This window comes from Lepidochelys kempii, chromosome 8, assembly GCF_965140285.1.
Source record: "Lepidochelys kempii isolate rLepKem1 chromosome 8, rLepKem1.hap1, whole genome shotgun sequence".
Lineage (NCBI taxonomy): Eukaryota > Metazoa > Chordata > Testudines > Cheloniidae > Lepidochelys > Lepidochelys kempii.
The window spans coordinates 52,387,886-52,403,207 of NC_136387.1; the positions used below are offsets into that span (position 1 = coordinate 52,387,886).

General features: G+C 53.2%; 1 protein-coding gene across 3 annotated transcripts in view; it reads right to left on the reverse strand.

The window, feature by feature from the left end:
- LOC140915916 (ADAMTS-like protein 2) overlaps positions 1-15,322 on the reverse strand; it is a 45,288-nt gene that overhangs the window by 2,506 nt on the left and 27,460 nt on the right. For 2 of the 3 annotated variants that reach the window (XM_073356538.1, XM_073356537.1), the window contains 10 exons: positions 14,603-14,726; positions 11,653-11,733; positions 10,042-10,217; positions 9,271-9,715; positions 8,609-9,044; positions 7,700-7,806; positions 6,297-6,423; positions 4,482-4,695; positions 3,562-3,717; positions 2,837-3,007 (listed from right to left, as the gene is read on the reverse strand). In XM_073356538.1, coding sequence (XP_073212639.1) covers positions 2,837-3,007; positions 3,562-3,717; positions 4,482-4,695; positions 6,297-6,423; positions 7,700-7,806; positions 8,609-9,044; positions 9,271-9,715; positions 10,042-10,217; positions 11,653-11,733; positions 14,603-14,726 — 2,037 coding nt within the window. The remainder of the gene's footprint in view (positions 1-2,836; positions 3,008-3,561; positions 3,718-4,481; positions 4,696-6,296; positions 6,424-7,699; positions 7,807-8,608; positions 9,045-9,270; positions 9,716-10,041; positions 10,218-11,652; positions 11,734-14,602; positions 14,727-15,322) is intronic. The other variant, XM_073356540.2, reaches the window with a different exon arrangement.

Below are 15,322 nucleotides of genomic sequence, written 5' to 3' on the forward strand. Positions count from 1 at the left end.
TTGTGCTGCTCCTGACGCAGCCGCTGATGCCAATGAAAGTTAGCAGCCACGATACCTTTGAGACGTTGGATGTTAGTGTCTGTAACTGGCTTTGAGGTCCTTAGACACAGAAGAGCATCTGAGCTACCAGGCTAAAAGTAGCCGCAGTAGCACGGGCAGTGGTGGAGCAGGCAGGCTGCCCCAAGTGCGTCCCCCCAGCGTTCAGGCAGATCTGTGCTCGGGGCAGCAAGCCCATGCTACCACGGCAGCACTGCTGTCTGACGAGCGCTACTGCGCGTCTGTGTACGTGCGCTGGGAGTCGCACCCCTAGGTCAGGGCGTAGACTTAGCCTTTAGGGAGGTAGTTGTACCCAGATGCCATGTAAGAGCTGGATATTACAGCGCATTAATACATCAGTCTTGGTGAGAGACGTATTGCACGCTCCTGGATCGGGACTGAAGGAACACAAGGCAGGCTTAGTTGTAACGGGCGCCAGGCCAGTGCAGCGTGACGCGGGGCTCTACTGACACGCTTTAGCTTGTAAGACAGCTCTTACATACTCAGTCATGCAGTAGCAAGAGTCCAGCTCTGTTCTACGCCCTTTGCAGGTCCCCAGCTGCCTCTGCCAGCGTGACTGCCACCTCTGTGCTTGCCCCGCTTTTCACTCCCCCCGCCCTCGCCATGCAACACAAGCACAGCTGGAGGGCAGGGAGCTGGATTGTATTCCATCTTAATCACCCTCCAGCTAGACTTGATCACCAAGGCCCGCTCAACCCCGGAAGGGGACATGAGAGAAGAAAAGCGCTCAGACTGAGTTCACGGGCGCTGGTACTTGGAGAAACAGAGCTTGTAAACCCAGCTGCACTGGGGTGTGCAAATTGCACAGCAGGCAAAGGGGGTAATGGACTGCCATAGCATAGGGAAATAAAACAGCCTCAGTTTATTACACCCATCAAGCCTCAAGCCCTCAGCACTAACCAGGAGGTGGGTTTAAGCAGGCTGCTCAGACAAAGGGAGAACACTCTTTAGCCAGGGATGGTGGGACCCTAGGCACCTAGCGCTTGAAATGTAGAATTATCAAGTGGTTTTCCTGCTTCATATCGCTGCCCCAGCTTAAAAGTGCTTGGGGTCTGGCTGGTTCTGCTAGGCCCCAGGGTATCTCTGTGCTCCCTCCTGAGTTCACTGTAAAGCCATGTTAGCTCAGTGCTGTATGGGGAAACCAAATGCCAAAGTGTCCTGGTTTGCATTATCTGGGAAGCCACCTAAAACAAGCTATTGCAAGGCTGAAGCTGGCAGGCAGCACAGAGCAGCGCCTGAGCTGAGGCTGGGTCTATGCTATCACTGGCCATTTGGAAAATCGGTGGCACAAAGCAATCGTATTCGCTGGAGCCTTTGTACTGCTCTGACACTGGCAGCAGCCGTGGTGTAGACAGGCCATGAAGGGGGCTGGCAGAGTGTGGCTGGCTGGGGAGGGTTGCTGGCAGCTAGGATGTGCTGGAAGGAATAGTGTGGCTGGAACCCAGCCCCTAGCAGTTACCCCCTCCCTAGGCCCAGACTACCCCCTTTCTCCCCCGCCCCCGATCCCCAGTTGTGCCCACATTCAACCCTGCTATGCAACCTGCCCCCCATGACCGATGGCTCGGGTTTCAATCGGACCACTCTAGACCTCAAGTCAAAGCGGAGGAGGCAGAGGCAGCTACGGCTCATCTGCTCCTGGTCCCAAGAGATTCTCACACTGCCGTGTGCTTTCACTGGCTCTTAGTGAATGCTTCAGGAGATGCCCGCTGCACAGTGATCTTGATGGCCCTGCTTTCAGACAGCCTATGGGTCCTGGGGTTTGGCTGGGGCCCCTCTCCAGTGCTCTCCACTCTTACTGCAGTGTGCATAACGGGACTGAACTTCAGGGCCTTGTTTAGATCTTGGATCTGCAAGAGCCAGCAGGCTAGAGCGGAGGAGCAGAGTCCCTGCCCTCTGATGGGAGCTCTGGGAAAGCCAGCATGTGTCAAGCCATTGCGGAGCGGCAGCTGTGGGGAGTGGCGCTTGTGACTCCCCTCCCTGCTTCGGGAACCTCCTGAGCCGCCTCGGGCGGGAAAGAGCCAGCTGGCAGGCGGTTCTGCTAACCCAGCCCGGGACGGCAAAGCTCCAGCACCAGCGCAGGGGCTGTCGCTGCCCAACCCGCGGCAGCTCTGGCAGTAAAGCTGGGAGCCCCAGGCACCCAATGGGGCGTCTGGCCTGAAGAGACCGGCCCCAACTCAGCCTGACCAATGATGGCCTCCTCCCTCCTCCAGCCTCTGCTATGGCAGGCTGTCCCGGGTGCGGGCAGGATGACGAGATCCGCTCCAGGAAGCAGGAGGGCCACGGCAGCGAGAAGAGCCTGAAGGAGCTAACCAGCCCCAGGGAGCTGAGGAACCTGCCCCCCCGCGGTGAGCCAGGCTTCGGGTGGGGAGCGGAGCCGAGCTGCGCCTCAGGAGCCACCTGTCCTGCAGCAGAGGGTGAGTCCCATCAGGCACTGCTTCATTATGTCCCCCACCCCTGTGTGCTGCTCCTGCCCCCAGCCGTCTCCCCCCAGGGGACAGCGCCCCCCTGTCCCCCAAAGGGACCGTTCTCCTGGCTTCTCGGCTTCCCCAGGGATTGTGCTTTGATCCCTCCCTGGGCCCCAAACGCTCTCCCTCCCCGAGGCTCACCCCTGCTTCATTGCCTCCTCCCAGCCCCTCCGCGCTGACACACAGGCCCCCTGTGCTTGTAAAACACACATGTTGGCTGCCCAAGGCCCATGTACCCCCCCAAGGGGGCCGGATGCCTGGAGTCAGCCCCTCCAGACAGCAGGCAGGTCGAAGTGAGGCCACTCCAGGCTTACCTGGTCCCATTCCTGCTCCACCCAGTGTGCAGGGCAGTTCTTGTCCCCACAGGGGTAGACAGCCAGAGGCTTGGCAGCCGGATCGCACTGGGAGTCCGAGATCACCTTCCCCTCCAGGTTGCGACACACGACAAAGCGGCTCATGCGCCCCTTGCCGCACGAACCTGAGCACTTGGAGAAATAAAGGGCATGTCAAGGTGCCAGTCACTGAACAGCACTGGCAGGAGTGGAGGGAGCATGGCTGAGTGGCCAGAGTATGGGAGTGGGAGGCAGGAGACCAGAGTGCTGGTCCTAGCTCTGATGCTGACATGCCGCGGTTAAGGGCTGATGGCCTCACAACTGCCTCCTTAACTCAGGAGTCGCAGTAGCTTCCTCGTTTTCAGGCACTCATAATGGTCCCAAACTTTTGAGCTGACCTTTTCCAGGCTCCATCTGTGCCTGGAGGGGAATGTTTGTTAAAAGTCTGAGCAAAAACAACTCAACCGTTAGTTTGCGTATAATGTAAACTGTCTGTGTGGGCGATAATCCCGTAATCGGCCCCGTAATCGGCCCCGTAATCTGCTCTGGGTGTGTGGGGGATTCTGGTCCCACAATCCACTCTAACGGGGGGCGGGGTGGATTCCATCTCCACCTCCATTCAGGCCTGGGCTACTGCATTTCTTCACCCAAGTCCTCAAGCCTCGAACAGGTCCGGGAAAGAGGAAAAGCAGCCGGCCTGGACTCACCGGTCCCCAGTCAGAGGCAATCCAGCGCCGGTCACAGGGTGGGCCTGTGCACTCCTTCTCACTGACAGGCTTCAGGGCCTCATCGCAGAGGCCTGGCTCTACTGAGCAGCGTACCTCCCTCTTCATCATCCCCTGACTGCTGCACCGAGCAGAGCACTGTAGCACAAGAGACCAGACTGCGTCAGTAAGGGGACAAGAGATTGGGTGGGGGCAGAGGGAAAAGATACATTTTTCTTCCCTAGACTGAGGTGAGTGCTGGTGCAGAGGGGAAGGCTGGTCCTGTGGCTAAAACAGTGGCGGGGGAATCACGATACCAGAGTTCTAGTCCCAGCTCTGCTGCTGGGTGGCTACAGGCAAGTCACTTCACCCAAATACCCCCAAGTTTTGGGTGCCCAGCATGAATCACCTTGGGCTTGATTTTCAGAGCTGCTGAGTGCATTCAGCTCCCACCAGCAAACCGGAAATGCAGGGGTCTGGCACATCTGAAAACCAGACCTACAAGGCGTGTTGAGTTGGCCACCCAAAATCAGTGACCTCTTCTGAAAGTGTGGGGCTTAGCTTCTTAGTGCCTCAGTTTCCTGAGCTGTAAAATGGTGGGAGGGGGAGGTTAGTCTCGCAGAGGTGCTCTGTGGCTAAATTCACTGAGATCCTCACAGGGATGATCCTATAAAAATGCAAATTATTATGCAAGATAGCAGAAGGGGTAGTAGACTCCCCTGGACTGTGTTAGAACAGGAAAAAGATGGGCAAGAACAATGCTAGCTTCCCTGTGATGCCTAATTACTGTGCTTCAAACTACCCAGAGACCTCCTCAGCACGACACATAGGAATGAGTCTACTGCTGAGGTCAGTTTTCCTCTCGTCATGGGCCACTCCCCAGTCTAACCCTGACACATGGGGTAGGCCACTGCACTCCATACCTCCGACCACTCGGAGAGCTCCCACTGGGGCCCACACGCCTTGTTCTTGCACGCTTTCCTCTCCATTGGCCTGGCCAGCCCAGCAGACTCACACAGCTCGTCGTAAACGGAGCTGTCGAAGCCTGGAGCCAGCATCTTCCAACAGCGCACAGTCCGGTACTGGTAGCCCTCCCCACAGGTCCTGGAGCACTCGCTCCAGCGACTGGTCTCCCACCTCCAGGTGGGTTCGCAAGGGGAGAGAAGACAAAGCATAGGTCAGAACAAGGCACCCTGAGGGCCACAGACATCAAAGACAGGGGGTATCTGACACAGGTCACTGGTGGGCTCCTTTCATCTTCCTGAGTACATGGGACTGCCCAGTGCGCATGTGTCTCCAATTAAAGTGATAACTCTGTAGGACAATTATCCCCCTGTAATTAACTACCAGTTGCTCATTGGTCTCCCACATGTAGCACAGAGGCCTGATTGCATGTGGGCCTTAAAAACTTCACTCCATGGCCCTTTCACAAGCGTAAGAAGGTTAACACCTGTGTCCCCAGTGTCCAACTGCCCTGCTGCCTAGCATTACTGAGGTCTTTCAACTGGGTACTCTGTCCTTTTCTCTGTGCCTTATTCTGTTGCACAGGGCTGCTGTGTGCTGTTTCAAGGCTGTCCCTTTCCAGCGCAGAGGTGGCAGCGTATTTCCAGGAGCAGCATGATCCCCCTACGCAGAGGGCTGGGTGGTCACAGTGTTCGTCTGAGTCAGCAGGGGAGTAAGGACCTTAATCCCTTGCTCAGACTGTGACTGACTCTAGTGGGGAGCGCAGGGGCTACTCACCCACTGTGAGCAACTGGGTAGGAGCAGGGGGAGAAGGATGGGGCGTGGGGGGAGCCCTGGCTCTGCATCCACCAGTCAGAGTAGGTGCACAAGTGCCTGGGGGGAGTGAGTTGCTCCATGAAAAGGGGGTGGAGTAATTTATTCCCCCATCAGAGTAAGGTGGGAGGGGGCAGGGAGGCAACGCGACAGAGGTACCACTCAGTCTCTGGGGTTCCTGGGGCAGTGCAGCTGTGGGCCACCCCTTCCTCAGGGCAGGTTGTTGAATTGCTCTGTCTAGCCCCCAGCTTGTAAATTACACCCAATGCATCTGGCCCTGCCTATGTCCTGGGGGGTTTTATCCTGACTTGCACAACATGTTAGGCCACCTTTAAATAGACACCGGCGGATATTCCAGTCTGCTGTAAAGCAATGTAACCCAGCCCAACAACCTGAGCTGACGCAAACCCACGGTCTAAGCATCTCCGGGGTCATTCCTCACTCTGCTGTATCAAGATGGCCACCAAAAAATGACAGTCCCCACCCACCTCTTTCTAATACTCTGCACTGTGGGTGCTAAGTGACACCCAGCGTCAGAGTTATTGAGTGGGATCAGCTACAGGACACAGAAATCCCACCTACGCCCACCCCTCTTCTCTCTCATGCTTTCTCCCTTTCTTTTCCCCTGATTTAGGTTCTGTCTGTACTGCGAGCTAGGGGTGATCCCCCTGCGCGTGTGCACATACTCACACTGGTTCTCCTAGAGCTAGCACGAATCTAACTAGCAGCAGCGGAAGCATGGCCGAGCCATGCTAGGTACAAACCCACCCGAAACCGTGGGTGTGCATTGGGCACCTCCTTCTCTGTTGGTTGTTGGCTTCCCACGCATTATTCTGCCTGTGCAATCTTTGCCAGGTCCCACCTAGCTCGGTTTGCTGCTGTGCAGGCCCATCTGTGGCTGTATCCTTGGCTGATGGGGTGTCTTGCTGAGAGGGGGCCAAGGCTTGAATATCCTCACTCACCTGGGTTGACATTCTCTCCCTGTGCAGAACTCATGAGTGGGTTCTGGGCGGGTCAGGGCATCACAATACGCTTCCCCTACTTCCACTCCATCGTACCGGACACACATGGCATAGGAGGTGCTGATGCCTGCTGGGCACCAGGAATCTCTCTTAGTGCCTGCTCTCCAACAAACCACTACTCGCTCCATCTATTACATGGTGCCTATGTATCTGAGAGTCTAGTGCCATGGCAAAACCACAAATATTCAACAGGATCATTATCCAGAAGAGAACTGCAAAGCTCAAGCCCCACGTGATGAGGCCAGCAGGACAGCAGCCAAGACCAGAACTGAACACTCCACAGCATAGTTTACCAGTGCCAAAGACAGCCCGATGCTGCTGATGGGTTGCTTTCCACCCACCTCTTCCCAGGACCTTTACTCCTAGTCTCACTTCATTCAGGCAAAAGGATGCTGAAACTTAAATAAAGCTCCCATCCTCTGAAGTATCTATGCTCATTCTGACACCACTCTCCAGGAGCTTCAGACGTGTCAAGAGGTCCTCTGCAGACTAACAGGTCTTGAATGTACCAGCTCCCTTTCCCCACCAAATATACTTCAGCCCCTCCAGTCACCCCACCAACATGAAACGAACTGGCAAGACTTGGAGCCCAGCTTGGAGCTATTCACATCAAGGGACGTCACCATTTCCAAGTGTGAACCTACTATTCAGCTGGGCTCAGGTTCTTCTCGATGGCTTATTACAAGTTTTAAAAGGCTCAGCCCAAGCACAGAAACATTCACCCACCTCCCAGTTAGGGTAATTATATAGATCCTCAATGAAACAGGAGCCACCATGACCCATAAGATCATATACTACATGCCCAGGTTCTTCCCCTGCAGCTCTCTCCCATGCACCTTCGGCTGAGGTACAGGAGCCGTGCCTGTGTGTAAATGTTAACCCTTGTTCATGGTGTAGCTGGATCCTTCATTTGCATTTGAAGAGGATTTAGTGCTGGTGAAAGGCACTTGCCGGCCCTGGAGAAGGGATTCCTCTGTTGACCCACGCACGAAGGACAGCACAGGCAGCAGCAGTGCAAGCTTTCGCCACCCTGCCCTAGCCATGTGCCTCCGCCCTGCCCCAGACAGGGGAAGGAGAGCTCACTTGCCATTCCCAGCAGCTGAGATTGCCCATAGGGGTGTGACCTAGTGCCAACCGATGCAGGGGCTTTTGGGATGTGGACACTACTCCACTAGAAACTGGCTTGAGGACACCAAGTTATTTCACAGAGGCCACCAAACCACTTTAAAATAATAATAGCTTCTGGTTGCTGGGCTGGACTATACCTGGGGACCTTCAGGTGAAGGGCTCTACATTTCATTCCCAGTCCTGCAAAGCCATCCAGTCTCCCAGACCAAACCTACCTGAAGTGCATGTGGAGCTGCAGGGAGCATAGGCGGAGACCTTCCACCGGTACATGTCGGCCAGGCTGATGTCATCATGGTCCAGGGGGCTCACATCAAACTCGTTGCTGCAGAGAGAGGAGCAGGAATGAGCTTAGTTTGGGATGCGATGAGTGACAGATAGTGAAAGCTTTCCTCTGGTACTCCAGGGGATGGAGAGGGACCCCAGTGGCTCTGCTTCTTTTTCTTACTGCTCTCCTGCAGGCTTGCATGTATCAGGTTGCATGAGAAGATCTCCTACGGCTGGTGGAGCACGTTGGTGAGTGAGGGATCACGTAGGAGGTGACCAAGCCCCTTTGGAGGAGCAGAGGCACTATGGAACGTGTTCTGGGAGTCTGAGATGGACTGGCACAGGCTGCTGACTTTGTCCCACCTTCCCCATCACCACAATAACAGAGGAGTCAGAGAGGGGAAACCCAAGTGGAGAACCAAGTGGAGAATTTGATAACTGCTTTTAACTACCTGAAAGGTGGATCCAAAGAGGATGGATCTAGACTATTTTCAGTGATAGCAGATGACAGGACAAGGAGTAATGGTCTCAAGTTGCAGTGGGGGAGATTTAGGTTGGATATTAGGAAAAACTTTTTCATTAGGAGGGTGGTGAAACACTGGACTGCATTACCTAGGGAGGTGGTGGAACCCCCTTCCTTAGAAGTTTTTAAGGTCAGGCTTGACAAAGCTCTGGGTGGGATGATTTAGTTGGGATTGGTCCTGCTCTGGGCAGGGGGTTGGACTAGATGGCCTCCAGAGGTCCCTTCCAACTCTGTTATTCTATGATTCTAACCCTAAAGCTACCATGGGAATGGGATGATCAATCCTCCCAGGATAACCGGCATCCTGTCTTCCCTCAGGAACCTGGCGGCATCTCACCTTTCAGGCCCAGGGGCTTGAAGAGGTTCTGCCAGGTGGCTATTCCCGAGGCCAGAGTGGAGGCTTGAGTTGGAACCCAGCACGGGGTTCTGAATGCTTGTAATCACACTGTAGTTAGCTGCCTTCTCCTGGCTCTCTGCGTAAGCCTCTGCCTTCGTGCTCTCCAGCAAGTTCATATTGGCAGGCCCTTTGTGCAGCCCTTCTGGCCATCCAGCCACCAGCTCTCTCCACAGCCCTGCAGTTGAGTTCTTCCAGCCTACCTTGGCAGCCAGGTACTGCAGTTCCCTGCAAAAGGCAGCGTTTTGTGGGTCCTGGTGACACAATCTCCTGAAGAGCTGGAGCCTGGCTGCCCCAATCCCACCGCTCTCTGGCATCTCGGGCCTCATCACGCTGAAGGGCATGGCTGTGCTGATGGAAATCTGGTTTAAGCTGGAGGCTAAAGGAAAATGCAGGGGCGTTAATGAGCCCACAGAGGCTCTGGTTCACCACCTCTGGTTCCCCCTCTGGTTCACCACCTCCCCCATCCACCCAGCTGGTATGGTACAGCGCCCACTGGCTTCGATGAGAGCAGAGGTGGGCCAATGCTGAGTGTTTCTGTAAGTCCCACCCTTAACAAGCACCTCAGTTGCCCAACCATGAGGTAGCCAAGAAAACAAACAAACCCAAATCTGTTTCTCCACCTACTACCGCCGCCTCCTCCTCCTCTGCCTCCTCGCCCACTCTTTTTGCATGGTAGACTTGTCTGATCCGGAAGCCAAACTTCTCTTCTTCCTCTTCCCTCTGTTCCCAGCCCCAGGGTCCGGCCTGAGCAGTGGAGTTACTCTGGAAGAATTCCTGACTGTTGAAGCTCAGGTCTCCATGCTCTTCTCCGGGTGGGAACCGGTCGCTGACATCATCCGGGGAGAGAGACAGCCAAGTAGCATTGAAATCACGCACAGCCCCAGAATCTGCTGGGACTGGGGCTGGATGTTTGGGGCTGGAGTCCGGTAGATGAAGGTAGAGAGGTGCCTTGAGGGCAGGGGCAGCTGTTTGGAGAGCTGGCGAGGGCATGTGTGGCACAGTATAGTCATACGTTATATGGGGCATTTTCCCATTGAAGTTATAGTACTGGGGAGAAAACAAAAACCCTGTTAGCTCATTTGCATGTATCATGTCTATTGGATCAGAAACACGTGACCCACACCCTGAAACCTGACCTGGAGAGTAAGTGCTTTGTGATGAACACAGACGAGATGGTGTACCCATGATGGCCGGGCAGGACCACCCAGGAATGGCACAGCCAATCTCTCCCAGAAGGCATTGCTATAGGGAATGAGGCAGGAGCCCCAGCCGTGGGAAAGCTCAAAATTCCCTTGCCTGCAGGGCACCTGTGGTCTTGGGGCTCGGAAAGCAGACCACCAGGGAAGCACCCAGATCTTTAGCTCCATACATACCATGGCATTCAGAGACTGATTGGTGGGGCCCTGGGCAATGACATACTCCAGGCCATCTGCATGCAGGTTGGAAGGGCGGCGGTACTTGAACACCGTGCCAGCCACACGGAAGTTCTGGGGATTGTCAATGGCCGAATTCCCATTGAAGAAGAAGCGCCCAGATTCATCCGCCAGGGCTGCAAACAGAGGAGAGGGACAGGAGACTTAACTCCAAGCAGACTTCAAGGAAAAGAGGCCAACAGCAGCCCATGCTGACTTGTATGGAGAAGTACTCCTTGGCCAAGGAAAATCACCCAGGGGGAGACACTGTCTTGGGCTCCGTGTGTCGGTGCCCTGAGGGACGGGATACCAAGTTGGGGGTGGCCTGAGCTCACACTACAGTACATCACGTTTCTAGTCCAGACCCCTGGAACCACGGCAACGTGTGAGGCAGAATTGAACGTGCAACATTAAAGAAAAATTGGTGGTTCAATGGCACAGCGGCTAAATATAGAGAAATTTCACCTCCAGAGAGCTGGATTTATTTAGCTCAAAAGTCAGGAGAAACCCACAATTCTGACCCAGAGCTAGCTTTCTAACCCTCACCCCACAAATTCAGGGCTGTTTGGATCCAGTGTTACAGTGTGAGCCTGGCTTTAGTCAAGTGAATTACAATGGAGGCAGGGCTGGTCAGGGTATCTGTGGTCCCCTAACAGCCTCATTCCAGCTAGATCTCTCAGCCCTTTGCTTTCTGAAAGCACCAAGAATAACACGTCAGCTGCGACCCAGCCCATGCAGAAAGCAAAGATCCAACACAAAGGATTGTGTGACCCCTAACAGATCGTTCCAGGTGAGAGAGGATCACAGACGGTCTTGTCCATCCTTTATTTCCTAAAGCCTGTATCCTTCCCTCCTACGGAAACACCTGCCAGAGGGGTACAGTTGTCACCAGGGCTGGCCCCAGCATCCCAAGCAGGAGCTTGGAGCGGCTGTTCGAAAGGGGCGGCAGCTCCGTCGGCTGCGGCGGCAATTCGGAGGCAGCTTCTTCCTTTTGCCGCCCGCGGCGGCAGTTTTTTTTCACTGCTTGGGGCGGCAAAAACTGTAGAGCCGGCCCTGGTTAGCACCTAAGGGACGGGGCAAGGGTTCTAGAGGAATCCCTCGGTGCTGCCAGAGGGGGTGCAGGGAAGTCAGGTGGACACCCCGAGAATCCTGGTTCAGCTGCCCGGTGTGCTGGCCCCGCCCTGCTGCTTCCCACTCACTCAGGAGCCACGCTGTCTTTGGCTCCCCCCACAGTCACCAGCACCCTCCTCTCCGAGAGGGTCAGAAATGGCAGTGCAGGAGTCAATGCAGCAAGGTGCTGGGGATTCCTGTGTCCAGATCTGCCCATTTCTGTGGGGCTCACAACCACTTAAAGCTGCTCCCCAGCACCTTCCCTTCTCTGGTGTGACTTTACCCGCTCCAGCCTGGCTGTGGTCATGCACAGGGCCTCCTGCAGACTCCCCTTGAGCTTTTGCTCCTGCCTTCCTTTGCTGTCGGGGCCTGTCCTCTCCGCACCATTCCCAGGAGCACAGCCCATGCCCCACTTCTGGCGGTGGTGACGTGCTATCCGCTGCGTGCTTTTCTGTGGCTTACCCAGGATGTTTTCAGTCTTCCGGCGCTCAATGATAAGAATGTCCGTGGCACCGGCAGGGATGTTCGTGATGAACACATAGCCTGGGGAGTGGGAACAGAACAAAGGGTTGGGAAACCCAACGCGGGAGAGAGACTCAGGCTGCTCCAGCCTCACAGGTAGCTCAGTGAGGGCATTGCAGACCTGCCAACTCATGGTTTTGTCATGAGTCTCATGATACTGTTGTTGTCCTTAACGCCCCAGCTCCTGGAGTCAAGTGGAGATGGGATGAGTTCTGCCTTACTTTTTCTTTAAGAATGAAGTTTCTAGCCCTTGTGGCTGTGGAGAAAGCTTCAACATGTGAGCCTGGTGCATCCTAAAGGCTCAAAAAGCAGAAGGCAAATAAAAAGAACGCCACATCTATGATTTTTACATAATCCTAGGATTTTAAAGCCAATCTCATGATTTTCTGAACATTAGGGGTTGGCAAGCCTGGGAGTGACTGATGGGCTTTTGTTATGTTTCAATGGGAGTAGTCAGCGGCAGCAAGCTGGCTCTGTGTCCATGCAGGAGGGGGATGGTGCCCTGCTGCACACTGAAGAATTACTCTTTTAGCTCCAGGAGAAGGGGTCTTGTCCCAGCTCCCTCTTTGTGTGTGTGTGTGTGTTTGTTTGCAGTCAAGGATTCATTATTAAAAAAAAAATCCCTGCCTGGTCTGTTGAGGTTGAGCTGCTGCAGACCTCAGGAGTTCATCTGAGTCCCGAGTCAAACTCTGAGGCAGGAAGAAAGTATTAGTTTTGGGCGCATGAGGGAGTCATCCCACCCAGTAGAGCCACACACCCAAAAAGATAAAGGCCCAACTACTGCCCAAGGTTGGATCTGAACTAGCAACCTAGAGATCAAGGGCTGCAGATCTCATCCTCTCAACCTGATAGTTTCCCCTTGGAGAGTGAAAGGTGACCTGCAAAGGGAGGGGAAAACAACAAGCAAATGCACAAGCCAATTTTTTAATGCTGGGTAAAGAGGGTTTTTATCAGATTGTATTTGACATTAGAAATGTGGGTCTTCTCTACCATGCAAAACTCTGTGGTGACGGGAGACCTAGTGAAATGCTGGAATCACAAAAGAGTGTATACGTCTCACTCTATCCGCAGCAGCAGCATCTTTGCTACTGCAATCTAAATAGTAAAAATAACAACAAATACAAGATGAGCAATGGTGTGGGGAAGAGAGTTTTAGACACCTTTTTTTGGCCTCTGTTTTGGTTTGCTGTTGTTGTTAACACTTTTTGAACTCAAATATCTAAGACGCACTTTTGTTAATAATCAACTGCCTGCGTCCACCTCGCCCAATAGAGACAATGGATCTATGGCTTATTACAACACTCTAACAACCCGCACAGTTGCTTACCCTTCCCCTCTTCCTTTCCTCCCAATGACTGGAGAGATGTTACCAGGCCACTTCATCTTGAAGGGCCCCTTGAAATGTGTGTTAACTACTTCTGCTAAACAATCTGTTCCACTTGTATTTAGCTGACACACTCTAAGGCTATGTTTACACTACCACTTATGTTGGCTTATGTCACTCAGGGGTGTGAAAAAACCACCCCCTGAGTGACATAACTTTTGCCAGCATAAGTGCTTATGTGCACAGCTTCTCCCACCAACATAGCTACCGCCGCTCATTGGAGGTGGTTTAATTATGTCAAGTGGAGAGCTCTAGCCCGTCGGCACAGAGCGGCTACATGAGAGATCTTACCGCGGTGCCAGTTGTAGACATGACCTAATTAAGTTTCCCAGACCTAAAGAAGAGCTCTGTCTAAGGTCAAAAGCTTGTCTCTCTTACCAACAAAAGTTGGTCCAATAAAAGATATTACCTCCCCCACCTTGTTCTACCTTGCCCCTTCAGTTAACATGTGAGAGCTCACCATACAAATCTCAGAGTCCCCAAGACCCCGCAGAGTACCAGATGTGACAATCCTGATATTTCAAAAAACCCAAACCCAGAAAGTAATACTTATTTTTGAAAACTGTTTCAGGCCTTCTTTATCCATTCTAAAGCAGCACAAACAGGCACAAACCCAATCCTCTGCAGATCACATTTAAAAGCAATGAAGTGCATTTTGGTGTTGGGTTTATTCAGAGCTGGCAGTTGTTCCTGGGAAAGGAAAACCACCAAACAAAAAACACTTCTGATTCAACTTTTTCCTCTTCCCACAGAAAAGGAGAACGAATCACCAGAGCTGTGAAGAGCACTGAGTGCAGTTACAACAGGGCTGTATCCAGTAGAGGGTGCTACAGTCTAGTGGAATTACCATAAAGTAGAGTAGTAGGTGTCCCAGAATGTCCTACAATCAGTATTCTCTGGTTATCAGTGCATCACAGTGCTGCTCTACCAATCAACAATCCCATCATTCTGTGAGGAGGGAAGAGTGGGAGTATGGAGAGGGGTAGAAGTGAGGGGAGTTGTAGGGCCTGAGAGAGGACCACGTTTCAGAGAACACTTACCTCCTCTGCAGCCCATCGGCCTGGAGAATACAGGAGAACGATTGCTGTCACCAAGAACAGCAGCACACATTTACAAATGTAGTGACCCTCCTCGTACAAGATTAACATCCAAGCGTAAAATCAACTCAGAGCAGAGATAAAAGAAAGCGCATTGAACTCCTAACATCATCGGGCATGGGCAAGATGCTGAGATCAATAGATATAAATAGGACCCCCCGCCGCTTCACATCATAAAGTGATGGAGGAAAACCTCACTAACTAACCATACAGCGAACCAAACCAGTTTCCTCTGCTGATTAAGCTGAACAGACAAAATACCATCATTTTGGTTTACATGGGGAAAGAAAGGCAAGGTATTATTCAGCTCCTTCAGCTGGGATGTTCAGACTCTGCCCTAGTAGGCAGTCCATGTTAGCAAGAAGCAACATGTGAAATTATTTGATGGGCATCACTTAACAGGGTGTACCTAACTGTGAGATCCCCTTTCGGAAGCTTCCTGAGACCCGGTAGCAAGTGCTGCCATCCCCTCCGCACACCCTGCATCTGTCCATCGTCCGGGATGAGTAGAGACTCCCATCGCACCCAACCGGCTGCAAGAAATACAGAAGAAAAGACAACATTACCAGAGAGGTCTTCAATCCTACTCTGGAGCAAGGGGTGTCCACAACAGACCTACTGGGTAAGTGAGATTCTAAACTGGGGGAAATCCCTAGAGTGAGAGTTTACATGTCTTGGGCACACAGAAGTAAGAACTCTGAGGTGGGGTGAAGGGCTGTTTTAGCTCATACTGCACCTATGTTTAACCAACCCACCTTGCTGGGACATTGGTTTGGAATGTCCTTCCCCTGGAAGGGGATGCATCCAAGAATGGCCTTGCTGAGCCAGCAGGCAGCTGGTTTTAGTGGGACAATGTCATTTTGGCAACGACCGTCTCCAGGAGGCAGCACATCCAGCAGCAGCAATGCCAAGCCGCCAAATCACTGTCCTGTGGAGTCTTGAGGTTTAAGTACCATTGCAACGCAAGAGGGCTTTCGCTAACAGATTAAAACTTCTTGCACTGCTGGGTGCTCCTTCAAAAACAAACCAAGGCTGCTGCTTTTCTCCAGGCTCAAGGGAGAATGTATGCTCCTCATGCAAGTACGTGGCTGCGCATAATGATCTCCCCAGCCCAAACCTGACTGCTCCA